Raw genomic sequence first — 24,800 nt, 5'->3', positions numbered from 1 at the left:
CTTGATTTTTTTTCCTTGGTATTTTCACATGGAACAAAACAATCTCGTATTCTTTTCTGGCAACTACAAGTGCATTAAAAGTCTCACCAACATTTGCAACTTAACCCATTTGTCCTTCGAATTGACTCACATACTCTACAATTGAGTCCTTATACACACACACACACACACACATATATATATATAAATATATATATTGTGTCCCCACCTTTAAGAAATAATGCAATGTCATAAATTTCCCTATGTTTTTTTAGTTCAACCAAATCACCCCCCAAAGATGACACAACATAAGTTTTTTCCAATTATGTAACATCACATGACTTTGCATATGACTTTGCATAGTCTGCAATTTCAAAAATTGATAAGTGATCTTCATCCACATTGTATACATGTTCAGTCCTATTATCAATGTAGATTGGATCAACCTCGCTCACCAAGACACCCCCAATTTTAAATCTTAGGTTTAGAACTTTAGAAGCCATGTGTCAACCTAAAACCACCTAAACATCAGCCAACTAGACACAAGTACACAAACAATCCAACAATACACCAGCACATGAGTAATTTAACCCCAACAATTAACAATAGAAGAAAATTATACAAAAATTCCAGCATTAGATAATACACAACAATATAGATGACTAATTTTGAGAAAATCCCCAAAAATATATAAGTAATTTATAAAATGACCCAAAATTGAATAATACAATCCAACAGTAAGCAAAACAATACAAAAATTACAATGAAAAATAATTTTACAAAAAGGCCCTAATATTTGAACTAATTACGAGAAACACTAGTAGCCATGCATGTAAAATTTCTCATAGTTTCACAACAATATAGTCAGTAACACATCGGCTAACAATCAATAATATGATTTTTATCCTTAATTGGAAGAAAATAACTTCATTTTTAATACAATGAAAACAAACAAAAAATATTTTTTTAGGTAATAACTTACTTGAAAAACATAAATTTCAATATTTCTCCACTTTTGAGTAGTGAAAAACTCAAAATCTTCAACAGAAACTTAACACAAAATCTTACCACCACCTTCAACGAAATCTTCAACAAAAACTAAACACGAAATCATTCAAAGTGTAGTTAGACTATGGAGAAGAGAAAGATACTAAAGCAACGATTTAACTTTTAATACACTTAGAGATAGAGAGAAATGAAGAAGTGAAAGAGTTGGGGTAGAAATGATAAATTTTTAAATTTCTTTTGGCTATACGGGAGGGTCTCATGCGGATATTGTTTATCCACATATAAAGACACGGAAGCAAATTTTTCGCCGTGTACGAACGTGTATTCACAATTATGGTCTTTGGATCAAAAAGGGTCATGCGACATACTAAAATAACAAGTTCGGATGGGTACTTAAGACGACTCAAAATTCAGGTGTACCATGAATTAAACGTGATAAATTCAGGGGATACTTAATACTTCTCTCTATTAATTATTTACAATACTCGGATTAATGAAGAAAACTGCTAAGATTAATTTTTCTAGTGCCTCCTATCAAATGATACTTCAAGTGTTTTTATTAGTCCATGATGATACATGATTTCTCATATGTAATTAATTATTAATATCCTTTTTTATTATTATTACTATGATAAAAAAAATAAACTAAATTATGATAAATTAATAAACTAAAAATGGAAAAGAGCCTAAAATGTCCTTTAACTATCTGAAATGGTGCAAAAATGCCCTTTGTCTATCTATTGGGCCTGAAATGCCCTCGTTAGGGGTGTACATAGGTCAGCTTGGTTCGATTTTTATTAAAAAAAAAAAAATCAATCATGTCGGTTTATTAAAACTATAAACCAAATCAAACCAACATAAAATTGGTTTTTTTGGTTTAGGTTTTAGTCGGTTTTTTTGGGGTTTTTCAATTTTTTTGGTTTTTTATTTATAATATTTAGTTTTTACAATTATATTGTGATCGAAGATTAGATCAAATATGTTTTCACTCATGTGCTAATGAAAAATCATAATTATGAAAAAATGAGAAGCGAAAACCTCTCTTGAAACTAAAAAGTGAGATAAAGAGTGAAAAGTTTAGGTTTTAAGTTTATATTGGGTTTTGGATCATTTAATTAACAATTAATGAACAAATATTACAACTTAAAGGCCCAAATCTAAGGGCTCATTTGGCCATGGATATTTTTCTCTTTTTCCGGAAAAATTTTCTGAAGTTGAAAATTATGGTGTTTGACCATGAAACTTTGAAAAATAATTCCGAAATTCCGAAAATGAAATACAACTTTTTGTTGTTTTTCCTTTTTTCTACTTCCAACTTCAACTTCTATTATTATTACATATAACTCAATCTTTAAATTTTTACACAAACCCCTCTTATTAACTACATTTCATAATTTTTTAAAAAAGACCAAATTCAATAAAATATTTAATTCAAGTGAAAATAATTAAGAATTTTCATCAACAAATTTAAGAATATATAAAATATATTTATATCTATCATTCATTTTTATCAAAATATATTTTTCTCTATTTAATCAATTATGGTTAGATAAACCTATTTAGCTCGTGCTTGTGATATTTTTATTTAAATTTTAGAAGAATAACAATCATAATAATTAGTTTGTTGTTAATTATTTTATCACTTGAAGACATATAAATTATTTTCTCAACGTTTGGCTATATGTTAGTAGGTAAATTAGTAGTTGGGTGATTTTGATAATTTTTAAAAGTTGAGGGTATAAACTCATATTTAGAAAAGATTTTTCAAAAGTCTAAAAAAAAATTTCAAAAAGACATGGTCAAACACAACTCCAACTGCAACTTCATCTTCAAATCCAACTCCAACTCCGGAAAAAAGTAATTTTCATGGCGAAACGGCTACTAAGTATATATCTACATCTACATTTAAATTATTGAAAATTACTAAAACTAGTTGAAAAAGTATTTAAAAGTAGATTATAATTAATATTTTATGTATAAAAAAGTTTGAATATTATATATATATATATATATTATGTCGGTTTGATTCGGGTTCGATTTGACTTTTTTTTATCAACACCAAACCAAACCATGAATGGTCGGGTTTTTTTTTCTAACGCCAAACCAATCAAACCAAACCATAAGTCGGTTTTTTTCTCAGTTTGGTTTGGTTCATCGGTTCGGTTTGATTTGACGGATTGGTCTGTATACTCCTAGCCCTCGTCATCTACCTATCGGGTCTACTTTATCCTTTTATTTAACATATTAATTTATCTATAATTTATTAATGACGTGACTTCTTTTGATTGGCCAACTAATATTTAATTAAACTAATTAATAACTCGACCCGCTAAACCTAACCCACAACCCATCCAAACCTAATAACCCGCCCCGCCCCACCCAAAGTCCTAATAATAACGTTAAAAAAACCCAAATCAGTCCTTGTAATAGTAAAACTTCTCGTATTCTAAGGAGATTACATTTTCGACCTCCATAGTGTGGAGCTGTGTGCCAGAATTCATCACGCATCGATACAAGTTGAGTCCTCGTAATAGCTTCTGAATGCATCCAAGGCGTTGGTTTTCGTATCTGTTTAGCTGTTTCTACAATCAAGCAACAAGCTGAGAATTAAATCGAGCATTACTTTTTCTTATTTTTCCTATTGCACCATAAAATAAGGAACTAAACAGAACTCAAATTTTCGGTTAATATGATCACTGAGAGAAACCATCTTTGCTGGCGGATATGTTAGTTTAGAGTAGGAATCTTGAAGTGAGAAAACAGAAGAGGAGAAACAATTAAATGTTTTTAAGTTGCTTCGGCTAAAATTTGAGAAAAGAAAGATGTAATACATAAACAAACACTCAAATGTTGAGTATGCATATCTAAGCACCTCAACTACATCCCACTTGGTAAGTTGAACACTCTAACTTACAAATGATAATCTACACACCTCCAAAGTTTATGTGTCACGCTAAGACAAAGCTAGTATCCTCACTTTGGTATCTCTCATGACGAGATAAAAATGGAGAGCTAGACAGATAGAACTAGATTCCAGGATAGAACAACACAGGGTAGTGGAAGAAGCTCACGAGGTTACGCCAAATTTCAGGTGCTGAAATCACAGTTACGTTGTACTGACTAGCAAATTCTTGTTCTAGTGATATTGTAACATCTCATGCCACCCTCTCTATTACATGTCCTTCAATAATACTTGGTTTGGATCATATATCCTAGTGATAGTGATTTTGGTATTCACTGATAAATTGATGGGTATTTTTGTTATCAAAAGACACGAGGCAATACAAAGGTTATTCAGTTTGTGGTATGCCTCAGGGTTCTTAATACTAAAACTTATATAGTATGAGAGCACATATGAAATAGTCACTACTAACTATTGTTGTTTTCAAATTTTTTCAAGTTATTCACAATTTGTTGATTTTGTTTTGCCTTTCAAGATCATGTACTTCGAACTTTTTCCACATGGACCACTAAAATTGTATCACTTCAGTGCAATGGTTACAGTAGTAATGATATTTCTCTCTCAGTTTCCGTCCTTCCACTCTACACTTTCCTAGTTGTTGGTGCTTGTATTCATGCTGGTAAGTTCTTAGGTTCTTAGTTCAGGTTCTTTTTCATGTCCTCAGAATATTTTCTGAACAATTTGGAGAATTGAACTCACAAGGTTATCAATTGTTATTGTTATGTAAACTTGATGTGTATCAATTGTGCCTGCTGGAAAATCTTAGACATAAGAAACGCCAAATCTTTCTGTGAATTTTCCTTTCTTTCGAGAAGCTCGGAAGTATTTTGACAAAGCTAATGTTGCTTATGATCAGTGCCCTTTCAAACAGACCTTCCAATTGATCTCCGATATCCCTAGCTCTGTTCATGCTTCAGACTTGGATGTTAAAGTCTCCTTTCAGGAACTGTAAACCTTTAGAAGAACGATATATCTCCCACGTTTCCCATATTACTTATATGGACCGAGACCTTCAAGAATTTTACTCAAGTCGCTATGCTTTCATTGAGAAAAGGCGCAAAAGAAAAAGAGAAAATTGGAGAAAAGAGTTGACTGATTTGGGTTTTTTTTTTACGTTATTAGGTTTGGGCGGGGTGGGGCGGGTTATTAGGTTCGGATGGGTTGTGGGTTAGGTTTAGAGGGTTGGATTATTAACTAGTTTAATTAATTATTAGTTGGTCAATTAAAAGAAGTCACGTCATTAATGAATTGGTGATAAATTAATCTATTAAATAAAAGGGCAAAGTAGATCCGATAGGTAGATGCAAGGATATTTCAGGCCCAATAGATAGAGGGAGAACATTTTTGTATCATTTCAGATAGTTGAAGGACATATTTCAGACCCTTTTTCGAATTAAAAATAGTTTCTTGCAAATTGCAATTTGTGTTTGGACCGCTTACTCATGGTTAGGGGTGTACATAGGTCGGGTTGACTCGTTTTTTTCATTAAAATATAACCAAACCAATAATGTCGATTTTCTAAATCTATAAACCAAATCAAACCAATATACAATCGATTTTTTAATTTTGGTTTTAGTCGGGTTTTTTGGTTTTCTCAGTTATTCGGTTTTCTCGATTTTTAACAATTATAATGTTATTGAAGAAAAAAATTAAATGTTTTCACTAAAAAGATTTAAAAAAATAATGGTCATAGAGTAGTTTCAATTAAAATTAAGTTGGCAAATTACTAAGACGTCTAAATTACTATCTCTCAAAGTAATATTATGTGGATACCCAGTGATTCAATTTCTTAGTCACTAGTCACAGTAGCTTGTCTGAAAGTTTCCTTCATATAAAATGTGAGCATACAAAAGAATGAAGAATTGGAGACAACTTATTAAAAACTTAACTCCATAAAGTAATTAACTATAACATAATTCCATTAAAAAAAGAGAAAGAAGATAAACAAACCTAAATCACAACTTGACGAACGAATGAACAAAATGTAAAGTGAAGCAATGAAGACTTTTAGGTTTTTATATGGCAAAAATTCAGATATAGGTAACTTTTAGTCCATAATTACAAGACATGGTTAAAATTTGCATAGTTACAAAACATAAATATACTTTAAATTCCTCTCTTTCTCTCACTCTTTCTCGCCTCTCTCCTCCATTCCCGTCCCTCTATTGGTTCCCCCCCCCCCCCCCCCCCCTTCTTTCTCATTCTTTTATTTTTTATAATTTCAAGAATTGTATATTTGTATATAAACTATGCAAAATGTATATGTACACACTCAATATAAATTCTGCAAACTGTATACATACAGATATATAGTTATTTAATATACACTATAATAATATACAAACATTCAGATATACAATTGAAAAAAAAATGTACATATACAATTAACAACTTATACATATATGACTTATATAATTGACATATATGACTTATACAATCGACTTACACATATACTACTTATAAAATTACATCATATACACAATTAATATACAACTTATACATATACACATATACAATTGACACATAATATATAATTGATAACAATTTATTTGAATTGAGAAAATAATGATTGAACTAAGTTATCTCAATGAAAATTTATGATAGAAAGGATTGCAAAATATATACAAAAAAAATTAAATCTAATATAAAAAATACTGAAAGATTGCCTCAAATCTTCAATAAATATTCTAAACGGATTTTATGTGGTGACAAATTCGCAAAAAAAGGTTCTCCAAAGTAAAATCAAGGATGATATCTTGTGATATTAAAGTGATTTTGAGAGAAAAACAAGGAGAAAAAAAGTTGAAGAAGGTCTCTTAAAGAACACTATTATGATGTTGCCAATGTTGTTGTTTCTTCAATGTAAAATCAAGGATATTAGAGTGATTTTGAGAGAAAAATAAGAAAAAAAAAAAGTTGAAGAAGATATCTTTAATAATCGTGCATTTTGATGTTCTCATTGTTGCCTTTTTTTTAGCCAATAGAACCAAAAAAATGATTTTAAACTACCAAATAACTATGAATTGTAATTTTTTAAAACATTAACCATACCATGTAATTAATATAGTATTTTGTCTATAATATATAATTTTTTCTTTTTATATTAACATTTGTATTAATTTGTTACTAATTGACAAATATTATAATTAAAGATCCAAGAATATATATCTATTTTTTGAATATAAAAAAGTAATAAAAATAATTAGAAAGTAGATTATAAGTAATATTTTTTTAGGTATAAAAAATTTAAATTATATATATTATGTCGGTTCGATTTGAGTTCGATTTGATTTTATTTTTGTTAATACCAAACCAAATCAAGAATGATCGAATTTTTTTTGCCAACACCAAACCAAATCATAAGTTAATTTTTTTTTCAGTTTAATTTGATTAATCAATTCAATTTGATTTAACGGTTCAATTTATACACCACTACTCATGGTAGTACTTAATGGAAAAAGAAGAGAGAGGATGAGTTGTTTGTGGTGAGGCTCAAATTTCTCATTAAAGGTGACGTCTGTTCCGTTACTTCAAGACCTTGTTATCATTAAATCAAGCGGAATGGACAAGAACAACCACTCGGTTAATTGCCGTCGAGTATCCATTGATTTTAAATTTCTAAAATATAGCTATTTAAGATATTTTATGCTATTGCCTTCATTTTTTTTTTTTATCTTTTAGCTATTTTTTTTAAAGTGTTGCTACAATTTTTTTATAAATTCATAGGTTGCCCTTTTTTTCTAAAAAAAACATTTTGTCCTTTTTTCACTGTTTTTTTCGCGGCTCCATTTATAAAAATAAGAAGAAGCTATTCTTATAATTGGTATAATTTTTCTATTAATCAAATATGATTTTATAATATTATAATTATTGCTCTTTTTTATTATTATTCAAATACAATATTTGATATCAAATACAAATACAAATTTTATACAATAATTATATAAAAGTGTATTAATGTCGTATAAAAGTGTATCAATTGTATATAGACACTATATGTATCCAATTGGGCCAAATGACTGAAAAAATGAAAATAAATTGACCCGATTAACTTAAATTGTCCACATTTTCAAACTGTGGGTCATTTCTTTTTAAAATGACTAACCCATATTCTTTTACCAAATATCATTTTTATTTTGGCGATAATATGTGTCATGACACGTTACGCCAGGTCTGAATGACACCTTAGGCTGACCCAAATTAAACGTCAAATTCTTCGTCATTTAGGGCACATTTGGTTGGATGTATTTAGAGAATTTAATGTATATTTAAGTCGTGACATTATTTAATTTCTTTTGTTAGGTAAGATTTTGTCTATGTATAATTAGTTTTATTCAGTAGAATATTATAAATTAATAAATAGTAAATTATACTCCCTTCTTTTAAAAAAGAATGATGTACTTTTCATTTTAGTCTGTTTAAAAAAGAATGATTCATTTTCTTTTTAACAACTTTTTAATTTTAACTTTCCACATGATATGTTTAAGACCACAGAATTGAAGGACATTTTGGTACATTTGAAATATCTTTAATTAGAGATCACAAGATTCAAAATTCTTCTTTATTTTCTTAAATTTCCTGTTAAGTTAAATTAGGTCATTCTATTTTAAATGAAGGACTAATATTAATAATACAAAAACTATTAATACATGAGTAAATATGATTAAAGATGAAATTGTTCTTATACACCACATCAAATAATATATAAAAGATAATCTCAATATGACAAATCTCAATATTACTAATCTCAATATTATTAATATATCATATTCAGTTCCACGATTTGGAGTTTGAAGTTGGAACGACCATGTCAGTAGTTGGCATTTTGTATAGACAATGACAATTAAGCAGAATGTAAGTGAATTCAAAGTTTAAACTTTATGAATTCAAGTATCATAAAATTCATTGATCATTCGAGTTGGTGAGTTTGAAATCTTAAATATATTTAATTTAGTATTTTCTATATTTTGGACAGATAAGAATCTGAGTCGAAGCAACCGGTTCAACTGGTCTCGTAATGCTTCCAGTCCATGCACCCCCGGTAGTAAGTGCTCTATTTATTTTTACCGAAAAGGTTGTATAACCGATTATAGTAATATATAATATAGTATATAAAAATATTATGGGGTCATAGCACTAATGATGTAGTTGAGGGTGAAAATTCACAGTTTTTTTTCCCTTAAATATATTAGAGTAGGTTATTTTCATGCACGTAGGTTAGGGGACAAAAAAAAAGCATGCACGTAAATATTTAGAAACTCCGAATTTTGGGCATAAAGATCCGACAAGAGGAAGCAAGATTCTGGTAGACAACATGAGAACCACATTTCCCTCTCATCTCCTTCAATTCTCTCTCTCTCAATCATTTTTTTATTTCTCTAGAAGAGGCTCCGATCCCTTCTCCCCTGTTCAGGTCACCCAGGGTTCAGCTTTTATTTTGGCTAATTTGTCATCGTTCTTCCCCTGAGGACCATGAAAACTACTCGTGAACCATTTGCTTCTCCATGGTATTGTATATTCTGATTGATATTGATTCCCCTTGTTACGATTTTTAATGAGAGGAAATATTGTAGCATAGGTTGCTAACGTAATTGTTTTCTAATGCAAGATATATACATTTGTATCATCGCGATCAATGCAATAAAATATGCACAAGAATGGTGGATCTTATAAATAAAAACTTACTATATTGATGTTCTGCTCAATTCAAGGGCTTGCTGTTTTTACAATTTTTGGATCTTTAAGAACTTTTCTTAAGAGCAGTTTCAAAAAGTAGTTTTCTTAAGAGGTCCATATACAGATATTTGAAAACTGGCCTGAGATTTGAATGAAAATGGACATAGCAAAAAATGGAGAAAGAAACAATTAGCTAGGTGTTTCAAGAATCACCTAATACAATGTATGTGTTTGATTAAATGATTTATCGAAATAACTGATAGTTCCAGTTGTTTTAACAGTGAGAATCCCTCCAATGTCGGTGAAGGAATATCAGAAAAGGGGATCCCGAAGATGGCTGGGCATAGTAAGCTACTTTTTTGTGCCTCCATTTCTATCTCCGCTGAAGGTAAAATTAAATTTCTTGATGCTTTCTAGATAATATTACTCGTCTTGATCCGTTGAATTAGTCTCTGTGTGTGGACGCGCGCATGAAGATAAGATGTAACATGTACTCACCATGTTATGCTAGAATTGCGGTGTCTCACTATGGCCGAAGGAAAAATAGAAAAGGATTCAACTGAAGAATCTCTGGACAAGGTTCAATCACAAGATGAAGTATCTGAGGAGTCTACTAGAGATGCTTCCGAAGATGATGCAGGGTCTACAACTTCAAAGTCCAGCAGCACTTCAGATTCGGAAGGCAAATTTCAATCCCAGTGGAAAGGATTCATTAAAAGACTAAAGATAACTTCAGCCATAAATTTGCATACTTTCCATCAAAGCATGCCTTCGCTGTCTTCTATAAAGATGCTACCTAAATGGAAAAGTAAGAGTACAGAACAAAGCATGCCAACGGTTCCTACTCCTAATCTGGATACTGATTTACGTCATTGCTTTCAAGCGCACTGGAAGAATTTCTTCCTCTCTGATCTTCAGAAAGCTACCGACAACTTTAGCCGTGGTATGAGTTTCTTTCTCTCTGTAATCTTTCGTTAGACAATTTAATGTTATCCAATATCTGCAACTAAGGCTGTCAACTTGAAGGAAAATATCACTTTGAACTTTAGAACAATTCAATTTTTCAACTTTTATCTGCTTGTGTATAATGGGCTTATTTATATCTCCCAAATATTTAGTTAGTACTTATTTAGCAACTTACCAGATTAAATATCATATTGTGATGCTCATTATTCTTTATGTCATTCTCAAAGAAAACCTGATCGGTGAAGGAGGTTCATCTGAAGTATATAAGGGACATCTTGAAGATGGCCAACTGGTGGCAGTTAAAAGGCTGATCAGGGGAACTCAAGAGGAGATGACAGCCGACTACTTGTCTGAACTCGGAATTCTGGTACATGTCAACCATCCCAACATTGCTGGTGTTATAGGATATGGAGTTGAAGGAGGGATGTACCTTGTCCTTCCTCTGTCTCCACATGGGAGCTTAGCGAATCTGCTTAATGGTCTGTTGTTCATCAGTATCTTCCTTTGAATTTACTTCTTCTGTAGACTTAAACCGTTAATTAATTTTCTCTATTATGCATTACTCTTTTCAGGTGAAAACGGTAAGTTGTCTTGGAGCTATAGGTATAATATCTCTCTAGGTGCTGCTGCTGGCCTCAGATATCTCCATGAGGGTTGCCGGAGGAGAATCATCCATAGAGATATCAAGACAGCTAATGTTTTACTGACGGAAGATTTTGAAGCTCAGGTATCTCTTGAACAAGTACTTGTGAAGCTAAAAGCCATTGTATTATGTTTTAGAGTTGCTTTGTTGTCTGGCATTTGAACACCTCTCAGCGATATCTGAATTTCATTCGTCAGAATAGCTTCATTCAACACCTAATCTCCTGATGGAACGTTTTTATTACTTGTCCCAAACATGAAGTTCTCGTCAAAGTGACAGAGCACAAGAATATTTAGTGCCTTATGGATATAATACAATAAATGTTTTTTGTTTTATTTATTCGCTCATTAAGCTGCACTCTTCCAGTGAGCAGATCAACTGTCCATGAACTTCTAATAAGACAAAACCTATAGGGGTTTTATTTTGCTCACATCAATTTGCGGCATTTTGATGTTCAGCTTTTAGTTTTCTCCAGATATCTGATTTTGGACTTGCAAAATGGCTTCCTGATCAGTGGCCACACCTCACTGTATCTCAGTTTGAAGGCACATTCGGGTTTGTGGATCATAAGCTCAACGAAAAAACTTATATACCATAACGATCTTTCATATTGATATATCATTTTAAATTCCATGACAGATACCTCCCTCCTGAGTTCTTCATGCATGGTATTGTGGATGAAAAGACAGACGTCTACGCCTTTGGTGTTTTGTTGTTGGAGCTTATTTCTGGACGTCCAGCTTTGGATGAATCTCGTAATAGTGTTGTTATGTGGGTATGCAATCATCTCAATTCTATGCCCTTTAGTTATTAGGAAGTAGATGTAGTAGATTTAAATTGCCATTTCTTCTGGCAACTGATCATGCTAAAACTTACTATGATAACCCCATGTTGCAGGCCAAACCAATGCTCCTTAGTAAGAATCACAGTGGGTTAGTTGATCCATCACTTGGGGATGCCTATGACTCAGAACAGATGAATCGGATGGTTTTGGTTGCCTCTTTATGCATACAACAATCTTCATCAGATCGGCCTCAAATGAGCCAGGCATGTAATCTGAAACTTTTGGGAGCACATAAGCAGTATGAAACATATTAACAGAATGTGGATGCAGCATTTTGAAAGTCTATAGATTGGGTTTTTGCTAAGTAACTCCCAACTTATAGTATCTTAGTTTCTCATGTTCGTCTTGATTTAGGAGTATAAGACATTCTTTACACTCATAAAGAGATGGTAAGTATTCTACAGGAAAATGTGTTGCTTCTACTCAGGACAGTTCTAAACTTTTGCGCCGATCCAGAAAACTTTACCCGGAGAGGCAGGAAATCTTAATCCGCTTCAATTCAGAGTCATGGTGTGTGCCATGTAATTTTGTTTAGGAGCATGGCAAGACTACACTCAATTAAGGAAAAAGGAAAGAACTCTGAGAATTCCTTGATCTTGTTTTACCCTAGTCCCCAAGACGACTACAACAACAACAACAACAAACCCAGTGAATTCCCACCAAGTGGGGTTTGGGGAGGGTAAAATGTACGCAGTCCATACTGCTACTTCTGAAAAAGTAGAGAGGCTTTTTCCGATAGACCCCCGGGTCAAGATCAAGAATAGTTAACACGGTCTTAGTAATAACTGAAGCAGAATGGATGGCATAACCGAGATAAGAAATGAGAAATAATACTAATAGAGCTAAGAGAGCCATGAAAATAAGAGCAATACGAAAGTAAAAAACAATAAATAAGAAATAATAAAAGGCCCACCCCTTGTAGTAGCATACACTAACAGCTCCTACCAGTGAGCACAGTCGTAAGCTTACTAATCCGGCTACACCAGAGCTCCCTAACTACTAGCTATAACCCACCCACACATTAACCTTCTACCCTAATCCGCGACCTCCACACCTTCCTATCTAAAGTCATGTCCTCAGAAAACTGTAACAGCCCCATGTCTTGCCTAATCACTTCTCCCTAGTATTTCTTCGGCCTACCTCTACTCCTCCTGAAACCATCCAAAGCTAGCCTCTCACACCTACGAACTGGGATATCCGTGCCCCTTCTCATCACATGCCCAAACCATCTCAGCCTTCCTTCCCACATCTTGTCCTCCACTGAAGCCACTCCTACCTTCTCCCGGATAATCTCATTCCTAAATCTATTTCCTCTAGTAAGTCCACACATCCAACGCAACATTCTCATTTCCGCTACCTTCAATATTTAAATGTGGGAGTTCTTGACAGGCCAACACTCTGCACCATACAGTATGGTTGGACGAACTGCCATTCTGTAGAACTTGCCTTTAAGCTTTAAGGGCACCTTCTTATCATACAACATTCCCGAGGTGAGCCTACACTTCATCCAACCTGCTCCAATACGTTTAGAGACATCCTCATCAATCTCACCATTACCCTGGATCATAGACCCAAGATACTTAAAACTATCCCTCTTACAAACATCCTGGGAATCCAACCTCACCACCACTCCGTTCTCCTGCTTCGAGTCACTAAACTTGCATTCCAAATACTCCGTCTTGGACCTACTCAACCTAAACCCCTTAGATTCGAGGGTTTGCCTCCAATTTTTCATTCATCCCACATCGCGTCTCATCAATCAGCACTACATCATCTGCAAATAACATACACCAAGGCACCTCATCTTGAATACTCCGTGTCAACGCGTCCATCACCAGCGCAAACAAAAACGGGCTGAGAGTCGATCCCTGGTGCAACCCTGTCTCCACCGGGAAATGATCAAAGTCTCCTCCCGCCGTCCTCACCTGAGTCTTCCCTCCCTCGTACATGTCCTTAATCACTCTGATGTACGCTATTGGGACCCCTCTCACCTCCAAGCATCTCCAAAGAACCTCCCTCGGGACTTTCCTAGTCCCCAAGACCAAGGCCAAATTAATCTGATGTGAATTACAGTGCGTGGAAATGTTTAGCTAATTCCAAGAGAACTTGATACCTTCTTCGCAACATTAATATACCATGGAATAAGAAAGGAGAAATATAGTCCAATATATTTTATGTTTCATCAGTTAAAAGCGATAAGAATGTAGTTTTACTAATTTAATGCATGACATATGCAGGTTCACGAGATGCTGAAAGGTACTGGAGGCATTCTTGAGAGAAAAAAAACGTTCCGACATGCCAGTCGTCAAGAGGATATATCCCGAAAAGTGAATTTACTGCATGACTTGCCCTCACCAAAGTGTAAAGATGATAGTTGTCAAGAGAATATATCCCAAAAAGTGAATTTACTGCATGACATGCCCTCAGTGAATTTACTGCATGACATGCCCTCACCAAAGTGTAAAGACGATAGTCGTCAAGAGGATATATCCCAAAAAGTGAATTTACTGCATGACTTTCCCTCACCAAAGTGTAAAGACGATAGCCGTCAAGAGGATATATCCCAAAAAGTGAATTTACAACATGACTTGCCCTCACCGAAGTGTAAAGATGATCTCAATAACCAGCAAAATCAGGCAGAGTTGGAGAAATATAACATTAATCCGCTGTTACAATGAAGATCTCTCATGTAACCTCAACACTCTGGACAATCATCTCATCCCCATGGAGCTATCGGAATTCTCAACACACATGTCGGGTTATTAATGTTCTAGCCCGCCAGAACTGATTGGATCACCACATCCAGTTGAAAATCTACTGAGAAATCAAAATGAGAAGTGCAGCAATCAGTGTTTCAAGTTTAGACAGGTTTAACAGGTTTTTTTAGGGGTGTTGGACTATTGGTCCCTACTATATATTGAAATGAGAAAAGAGATGCCAAAATATTGTTGGGTGCATAGCAGACCCTTGTTCTATTTGAGTGCATCCAGATCTAGTATCTTGCTGGATATTGATCACGTGAAGAATTGTGCATACAACCATCAACTTTGGAAGGTTAATGCACACTAGGTTGAAGACATGGATAATAGCTAAAAACTACTACTGTTTTTTCCTCAATAGTACATGCTTTATATCAGCTAGTGCAGATTACTTTGTTAATAGGATTTAACTCGGTGCCCTTCTATAGAATTGAAAGACAAATTTGTTATCATACAGTGGCAACACGGATCCTTACAACATGCTTATGCCTTAGTATTGAATACGCGTACAAAATCTTATGTTAGTAGTTAAAAAAAAAGAAGATATATATTAGACTATGAGTACTCTTATTGGAGTGAGGCTTTTGGAAAAAATTGAGTGGACTTGGCTTAAATATGCTCAATTTGTACTCATGTATGCATACTATTAATAGAGTAAGGCTTTTTAAGAAAAATCGAGCGGACTTGACCTAAATATGTTCTATTTGTACTCAATGCTCATGTGTCCACTCATATAGAGCCTAGGAATAAGCGGGATTTCGCCTTCTGTTCGCATTTACGGACCACTATACTGAAGAATTAAGAGATCTCAATAAGAATCACCATGAACAACTAAGCAAGGAAGCAAGAAAGAAAGAAAAGAAGAGAAGAGAGAACAGAGATGATCATAGAGTATTAGCCAAAAAATGTAATTCTTTGTTTTCATGTTGTTATTCAATAGTACTTGATACATATGTATATATAGGAAGTTAGTAAGTGAGCTAAGACTACTAGTAAGTTAGTTGGTGGTTAGAGGTGAGCTAGAAGTTTGTTATAACTAACTTCACTATGTCATTGCAGTAGTAATTTGATACAGTTAGAACACCTTTAACTACTATCTTTAACACTCCCCCTCAAACTTGGCACTAAAGAGATTTATGAAGTCAAGTTTGGACATCAAATATTCATGTTGGACCTTAGTTAAGCCTTTATTAAAAGCATCTACAGTTTGATCATGAGTAGATCGATATTCAGTTTTGATCAGTCCCCATTGAATCGTTTCCCTTACAAAGTGAAATCTATTTTTATATGTTTGGTCCTTTCATAATAAACTTGTCCTTTCATAATAAACTGAGTTTGCAGCCATCTATAATGCTGTTTTGCTATTACTAAAGATGGTAATTGGTAGTTGTAGTGGTACTTATAGATCCTTGATTAAACTAATTAACCAAGTAAGTTCTGCAACTGTTGAGGCAAGACTTTTGTATTCTGATTCAGCTGAACTTCTTAAGACAGTTGATTGTTTCTTTAACTTCTAGGAAACTAATGAATCACTTAGTTTAATGGGGAAACCAGTAATAGATCTTCTAGAAAAGGTACAAGCTGCCCAGTCTGCATCACAGTGAGTTGTAAGTACATCTTTTTTTGCATTAGATATCAAAAGACCTTGTCTTGGCTTTCCTTTTATATATCTGGTAACTCTGAGTGTTGCATTCATGTGAAATTATTTTTGATTCTGTAGGAATTGACTCAGAGTCTGAACACTATAAGTTATGTCTGGTTTTGTTACTATAAGATATAGCAGCTTCCCTATTATTCTTTGATACATTCCCAGGTCAACTAGTTTTTCATCACTAGGCCTTGCAGTTCCTGGAATATGTTGAACATAGTCACTGGTTATTAGTTTTTCTATAGTGTCACAGGGTGTGGGAGCAAATTTATCAACACTAAGACCAGTTTCTGAAACCAACTCAAGGGCATACTTTCTTTGGTGCATCACAATCCCTTGTTTAGACCTTACAAACTCAATACCTAGAAGTAGAGGTGTACGTAGGTCGGGTTGGTTCGGATTTTATTAAAATATAACCAAACCAATAATGTCGGTTTTCTAAATCTATAAACCAAATCAAACCAATATACAATCGTTTTTTTTATTTCTATTTTAGTCGGATTTTTTTTATTTTTTTTGGTTTTTCGGTTTTCTCGGTTTTTTTACAATTATAATGTGATTGAAGAAAAAAATTAAATATTTTCACTAAGAAGATAAAAAAAAATAATGGTCGTAGAGTAGTTCCAATAAAAATTAAGTTGGCAAATTACTAAGACGTTTAAACTACTATCTCTCAAAGTAATATTATGTGGATACCCAAGTAGTTCAATTTCTAAGTCACTAGTCACAGTAGCTTGTCTGAAAGTTTCTTTCACATAAAATGTGAGCATACAAAAGAACGAATAATTAGAGACAACTTATTAAAAACTTAACTCCATAAAGTAATTAATTATAACATAATTCCATAAAAAAAGATAAAGAAGAGAAACAAACCTAAATCACAACTTGACGAATGAGAAAAGTAAGATGAGTAAATAATGAGAATTCTCTGAAATCTTGGAAAGTAAAATGTAAAAAGTGAGGCAATTAAAGAGTTTTAGGTTTTTATATTAATATTGGGCTTTGTATTAATGGAAAATAACTATAATTAAAATTTCAAGAATATATATCTATTTTTTGAATACAAAAAAATAATAAAAGTAATTAGAAAGTAGATTATAAGTATTATTTTTTTACATATGAAAAATTAAAATTATATATGTATTAGTTTGGTTCGGTTTGATTTTATTTTTGCTAATACCAAATCAAACCAAGAATGATCGATTATTTTTTTGCCAACACCAAACCAATCAAACCAAACCATAAGTCGATTTTTTTCTCGGTTTGGTTTGATTCATCGGTTCGGTTTGACTTAACGGTTCGGTTTGTACACCCCTACTAGAAAGTAATTAATTCTTCTTAGTCTTTTATCTCGAAGGCTTTGTGAAGATCTTCCTTTGTCTCAATTACCTGATCTAGCTTATCCCAGTTACTAGAATATCATCAACACATGCTAGTACAATAACTATTCCATTACTTTTTTCCTTGATGTATAATAAATGATCATATTGGCTTTGCCTGAATTTGCAGTTGATCAATGCCAGAGACAACTTTCCATTCCACTGTCTTGGTGCTTGTTTCAACCCATACAAGGATTTAGTAAGTCTGCATACTTGTCTATTCTCCCCATTTCTAAATCCTTATGAGAGCTCTATGTAGATCTCATTCTCCAAATCTCCTTGTATGAAAGCATCAAACACATTCATTTGATGAATGTGCCAGTATCTAGCAGTAGCTATTGCCAAAACTATTCTCAATGTGACCATTTTTGACACTGGACTAAAGATTTCTTGATAGTCTATGCCTTCTTTCTGACTAAAACCTTTTGCAACAAGCCTTGCCTTAAATCTTTATACTTCTCATGGGAATTTATACTTGATCTTGTAGATACATTTGCACCCAATATGTTGCTTTACAGTATCAAGATCAACTACTTTCCAAGTATTATTATTTTAAAGTACAACCACTTCAGTTTTCATAGCATCTACCCATCTTGGATCCTTTACTGATTTTACATAAGCAGTATACTCTACAAGGTTAGAAAAATTTAATAGGTAGCATTGATACTTAGTAGATATATTATCATAAGAAACATAATTAGATAGAGGGTATAAAACAGTGTCATTGATAGTCAATGACATAAAATCTTTCATCCATGCAGGTAGATTTGAACCCCTAGTAGATTATCTTTGGTCTTGTTGAGCAAATCCATGTAATCTACTATTGATCCTTGTTGTGATAGGCTGTTCTGCAACCTAGTGTGTGGTAATTGATCTTGTTATTCTTCTTGTTGGAATAGGTTGTACATGGTGGTCCTATGTAGTGAGTTGCATTGGTTGACTTTGTGCAGTGGTTTAAGGCTAGTGGTAGTACTAATAGGAAAAGTGTTACATCCTAGGTTTTGACCTTAGAAATTTTTCCTCGAAATTCATTCTCCAGAACCAATACGACTCCAGGGTAGGAGCCGTATACTGGGGTATGAGTTGTATGGTCCTGTCGTAAGATAACCAGTTAGTTGATAGGATGGTTTTGATCACTAGAATGGTACGACTTAGGGGTGGGAGTTATAAGAATTGATATGTGTCGTACAGTGACTCGTATGGTAGGCAGCGTTTGATCCTCCTGGTAATTCATTCTGCTAGGGATATAGATCATGGGTACGGATCATACTTTGAGGTTACAACTTGGTTGGATGAGTCATATGCTGGACAGTATCTAATCCAAAGGTTAAAGCCTGGGTATGACTAGTGAAAATCAATCGTAAGGAAGGGTACGACTAGTAAGAGGGTCAGTCGTATCCCTGTGACAGGTTTTTAAGGGACTTAAGTGGGGGTATTCTGGATATTTCCCTACTTACCCAAATTGTGATCCACGAGTTCTAATATAGTTAGGAGGTTATTTACCCTATTATTCTATTTATTAACACTTATAAAACTATTTCAAAATACATCACAATTCACTTAAGAGCTTTTGGGGCAAGAGAGCTAGGGTTTCAACTTAGGGATTGCTTTGGGGCTTCCTTTGGTGATTTTTTTCCATCATCTTTCTTGGTGTGAGGCATGTTTCTCTTCCCTACTTCTTACTTCTAAAAAGACATGGTTTTATGGATATTTTCATGGTTTTAATATTGCATGGTTTATGCTTTTCAACTATTAATTGGGGTTTTTGTTTATAATGGCTAGGTTATGGTTTCCTATGATTTAATTATTCTTTCATAAGCATTATTGGTGGTTTTGGGCAATTGGTTTGCATTTTAATGGTTTAATGATCTTTGGAATTAGTTTTGGTCATATTATGCCCCCAAGGTGTTTGATAAAATGCTTATAAAGATATGTTCATTGCATTAACTTCTTTAAATGGAGCTCTTGCTTGTTTTCAGCTTATATATGAAACTATAAATGGTCTAAATGGATTACAAAGGTTAAAGGATAATTGGCTATGCTTGTGGAGAACATGGTAGTCTCCCAAGAGGTTAATATGGTAAAAGAAAAGGGCATTTGAGAGTCCCCTTAACCTAAATGGTTTGGCTATGGATAAATCTTGCAAGTATGGTTGGTATGACGATACCACTAATAATTGGCCTCGATAATAAATGGTAATTGGATTGTTTAGACATGATTTTTCATTTGGGCATTAATGGTGGGATATGTAAATAAGCCGAGAAAGGTGGAGGTTCCGGGGGGGATCAAAACTGGAAACTCATATTTGCCGATATAAGGGATCTTCGATAACCATGTGCGAGTGTCACGTTTTATATTGGAAGGATATACTAGTCATCCTATGGGATATTTCCTGGTCGTACGACTATACGCACTGGGACTTTTTCAGTAAAGGGAGCTGAACCCATATGGCCCATGAGTATAGTTAAACGGCAAGGTTACACAATCCAGGTTAAAGGTTTTAAATGCATGTTAAACACAAATTTCCTTTCCTGGAACTTATATATATATATGTTTGTATACATGCATTACTTTATCCTTATTCTGAGATACATGCTAGCGGTCATTCGCTAACCCGTCTACTGGAAATTCAATACCCATGCCATACAGGAATCGGGAGTTCGACTCCTCCTACATAGTGATTGACTTGGGGATAGGATTTGGATTGAAGTGGTAAGCTTTCATCTTTCCGGAAGGCTCTATTTCATGATATGGACATTCTTAGCTATTTTGCTTTTGTTTTGGATATTGGCTTTCACCATGGTTGGGGGCATGTTCCAACCGAATATTTGTAATTTTTTAGATAGAGGCTTTATGGTACTTTTGAGGGTTGGTATGGGCAAAACTGATATTGGTGTCGGCCTTACTATTGGCATTGGCGTTGGGGATGACATTATTGGACGATATTATTGGTTGTTCTATCATATTACATTTTGGGTTTGATTGTCATATTATGTTTTGATATTCTCCTTGGTTTGGTATGGTAAGGTATGGATGGTTGGTTTGGTGCGGGTAGACTCGGTTGGGTCGGTTACCATTATGACCCTATCCTAGAGTCTTTATGAGAGCATTTATATAATTTTATGCTCAAAATTCAGCTTATCTAAGGCTGTGAAAGGTGGTTGGTTGGGTTAAGGGGGTGGTCCTCGATCCTGGTTGGACTTGGGATGCCCATTACGTCTAGCCCCTAGTTCGGGTCATGACAAGTTGGTATCAAAGCTTTAGGTTTATAGTCAACTGGGATGTCTACAAAGTCATGTCGAGCAGAGTCTCTTTTAGGTATGTAAAGTGGGCCATACTCATAAGAGAGAGGCTTTGAGATATTTAGGAATGTTTCACTTTCTTGAAATTCTCAGTCCTGGAATCTTCTCTAATCCTTAGTTGTTTGTCTTTCAGATCATGCCTCATAGATCTGGACCACAAGAAAATTTTTCCATCCCATCTAGGGATAATGATGATGGAGTACCTCCTACATCTGGGGTACATCTTTGATTTCATGGTCCTATTCTTGATTATGCTGGAGTTTCTTATATTCCTCCTATTTCTCCTCAGGTACCTCAGGGTAATGTGACAAATGTAAAGTTTCACCAGTCTATTCATGTTATTGCTCAAATGGTTGTTGCTCAGGCTTAGTGGGGTGCGGCTAGTTCTTTGTCTGCTGAGACCAAAAGGATTGGCCAATTTATGAAGATGGGTCCTCCTACTTTTATAGGAGTGAAGGTAGAGGAGGACCCATATGGCTTTATGGATAAACTGGAGAAGATATTCTAGGTTATGCAGGATTTTGATATGGAAGGAGTTAGCTTTGTGGCTTATTAGCTTAAAGATATTTCTTATTAATGGTATGAGGAGTGGGACAGAGATAAGGGTGATATAGAAGAGAAAGGGTTGTGGAAGGCCTTTTCAAATGCCTTCATAGATCATTTCTTTCTTTAGGAGTTGAGGGAAGCTAAGATGGAGGAGTTTGTGAACCTCAATCAAGGAAGGATGTCTGTGAGGTAATATTCCTTAAAGTTTCATCAGTTGTCAAGGTATGCTCCTGATTTGGTGGTTGATATGAGGTCGAGTATGAGGAAGTTTGCTTCTGAGTTAAATAGAGATTTGATTTTAGAGAGCAAGACTGCTTTGCTTATTAGGGATATGGACATCTCTAGGTTGGTAATTCATATGCAAAAGGTTGAGGATGAGAAGAGAAAACATACAGAATTTGGGAATAGGCAGGAAAAGCAGAGCAGGTTTTTTGATAAGGGAGGTGTGCAGTCTTAGGGTGGTAGAGATAGTGGCAATTGGTAGAAAAAGAAATAGGGGAGTTCTGGTTCCTTCTCTGCTGCTAGTGCTCCTTACCCACTATAGTCGAGTGATAGGCATCACCAAGGTGGTGATACTTCTCGGGCTTAGGTTACCCAATCTCAGGCGAGTGAAGGTCAGTCTATTTCTTTATTCCCTCTATTTCAGTTCTGCGATCGTCCTCATCAAGGATTCTATAAGGAAGGTGGAGATAAGTGCTTTAAGTGTGGTCAGGTAAGTAAGTGCTTTAAGTGTGGTCAGGTAAGCCATCAACTCAAGGATCGTTCAGTGAATAAGGTCGCTATAGGGGCAAATAAGATTTTGGTGGCTTCATTTTCTGCTCCTACACTTGGTGGTGTGACATCTGCTTGTGTTACTACTCCTGCTTCTAGTATTGGTCAGAATGAGTTGTATGCTTTGGCATCCCAACAGAAATCTAAGGCATCACCTGATGTTGTTACTGGTACATTATAGCTCTTTTCCTGTGACGTATATTATTTGCTTATTTTGGGATCCACTCTTTCTTATGTGACTCCTTATATAGTTGTGCCTTTTGCTTTTGATCCAATAATTATTTTGGAGTCTTTTTCTGTTTCTATTCGGTAGGTGACTCAGTGATTGCTGAATGGGTCTATAGGGTATGTATGGTATCAGTTGGTGATAGTCAAACCTTGGTAGATCTGTTTGAGTTAGGAATAGTAGATTTTGATATGATTTTAGGTATGGACTGGTTGTATTCTTATTGTACATCTTTAAACTGTCGGACTCATAAGGTCATCTTTAGGTTCCCTAGTGAGCCAAAAATAAAATGGGCAGGTTGTTCTTTAGCTCCTAGGGGGAGATTTATTTCTTATCTTATAGATCAAAGGTTAATCTCTAAAGGGTGTCTTTGTCACTTGGTCTGAGTTAAAGATTCTAACTCAAAAGGTCCTTTTTTTGTCATCAGTTCTAGTAGTTAATGAGTTTCTAGAGGTCTTTTTGGATGATCTTCCTAGTATTCCTTCAGATAGGAAAATAGAGTTTGGTATTAATTTATTTCTAGACACTTGTCCAATATCTATTCCTCCGTATAGAATGGCTCTGGCTGAGTTAAGGAAACTCAAAAAGCAAATTAAGAATCTTCTAGATAAGGGGTTTATTCATCCTATTGTTTCTCTATGGGGTGCACCGGTGTTGTTTGTATGCAAGAAGGATGGTTCCCTTCAGATGTGCATTGACTACAGGTAGTTAAACAAGGTAACGATCAAGGACAAGTATCCTTTCCCAATGGTAGATGATCTGTTTGATCTATTATAGTGTGCAAAGTTCTTTTCTATGATAGATCTTTAGTCTGGGTACGATCAGCTTAAGATTAGGGATGTGGATATACCTAAGATGACTTTTCGTACTCGGTATGGGTATTTTGAGTTCTTGGTGATGTCATTTGGGTTGAACAATACTCCGGCAGCATTTATGGATTTTATGAACAGGGTGTTCAGGCAGTATTTGGATCTCTTTGTCATTGTATTTATTGATGACATTCTAGTGTATTTGAGGAGTGAGGTAGATAATGCTAGTCACCTCCATGCGGTGTTGCAGACCTTAAAGGAGCATCAGTTATTTGCCAAGTTCTCTAAGTGTGAGTTTTTATTGAATGTCATGACTTTCTTGGGTTACATTATTTTTAGTGAGGAGATAATGGTTGATCCTCAAAAGGTTGCCGTGGTGAAGGGGTGGCCTAGTCCCATGACTCTATCCGATGTTTGTAGCTTCTTGGGTGTAGAAGGGTATTATAGGCGGTTTATGGAAAACTTCTCATCGATAGCTACTCTTTTGACTAAGTTAACTCAAAAGAAGGTTAAGTTTTCTTGGTCAGATGCTTGTGAGGAGTGTTTTCAGAAGTTAAAGGATAAGTTGACTTCGGCTCCAATCCTGACCTTCTCGAAAGGCAATGATAGATTTGTGGTTTATTGTAATGCATCCAGGTAAGGCTTGGTTATGTTTTGATGCAGCGTAGGAAAGAGATTGCCTATACTTCCAGGCAGTTGAAGGTGTATGAGAGAAATTCTCCTAATCATGATTTGGAGTTGTTTGTGGTCATGTTTTCTTTGAAAATATGGCAGCATTATCTTTTTGGTGTTCACGTGGATATCTTTTCTAATCACAAGAGTCTTCAATAAATGTTTAGTCAGGAAGAGTTTAATTTTATTCTACAAAGATGCCTTGGGCTTCTCAAAGATTATGATATGAGTCTTCACTATCACCTAGGTAAGGCTAACGTGGTTGTTGATGCTCTTAACGGGTTGTCTATGGGCAGTTTAGATTATGTGAAGAAAGGAAAATGGGATTGGTAAAGGATATTCAGCTCTTGTCCAATTTTGGAGTTCATCTCTTAGATTCCATAAATGGTGGTGTGATGGTGCTAGAAGTGGTTTGATTATCTCATGGTGCAGATATTAAGGAGAAGCAAGTATTGGATTCGGTCTTGATGAAAATCAAGAGTGATTTCAGTAGGCAAAAGGTGGCGGTGTTTGAGATTAGTGGTGATTGTACTTTACGTTACCAAAGGAGGCTATGTATTTCGAATGTGGATGGGTTGCGAAAAAGGGTTTTGGCTGAGGCACATGAGTC

General features: G+C 34.5%; 1 protein-coding gene across 1 annotated transcript; it reads left to right on the top strand.

Moving 5' to 3' along the window:
• Window positions 1–9,127: 9,127 nt before the first annotated feature.
• On the top strand, window positions 9,128–15,291 carry LOC107873047 (receptor-like cytosolic serine/threonine-protein kinase RBK2). Its single transcript, XM_016719753.2, has 9 exons — window positions 9,128–9,456; window positions 9,907–10,013; window positions 10,137–10,568; window positions 10,819–11,070; window positions 11,164–11,318; window positions 11,710–11,789; window positions 11,874–12,009; window positions 12,132–12,281; window positions 14,316–15,291. Exons 1-9 carry the CDS (start codon window positions 9,422–9,424, stop codon window positions 14,754–14,756), a joined length of 1,788 nt encoding a protein of 595 aa, XP_016575239.1. The 5' UTR covers window positions 9,128–9,421; the 3' UTR covers window positions 14,757–15,291.
• The last annotated feature ends 9,509 nt before the right edge of the window (window positions 15,292–24,800 follow it).

This window comes from Capsicum annuum, chromosome 6 (assembly GCF_002878395.1).
Source record: "Capsicum annuum cultivar UCD-10X-F1 chromosome 6, UCD10Xv1.1, whole genome shotgun sequence".
Lineage (NCBI taxonomy): Eukaryota > Viridiplantae > Streptophyta > Magnoliopsida > Solanales > Solanaceae > Capsicum > Capsicum annuum.
This window is presented reverse-complemented; position numbering and strand designations above follow the sequence as displayed.

Excerpts from the sequence above, each read along its gene's own strand:
- LOC107873047 (XM_016719753.2), top strand. The coding sequence starts at position 9,422 with ATGAAAACTACTCGTGAACCATTTGCTTCTCCATG. Across the intron at positions 11,790-11,873 it reads CAGTTTGAAGGCACATTCGG|ATACCTCCCTCCTGAGTTCT; the intron begins GTTTGTGGATCA and ends ATTCCATGACAG. Across the intron at positions 12,010-12,131 it reads GTAATAGTGTTGTTATGTGG|GCCAAACCAATGCTCCTTAG; the intron begins GTATGCAATCAT and ends CCCATGTTGCAG.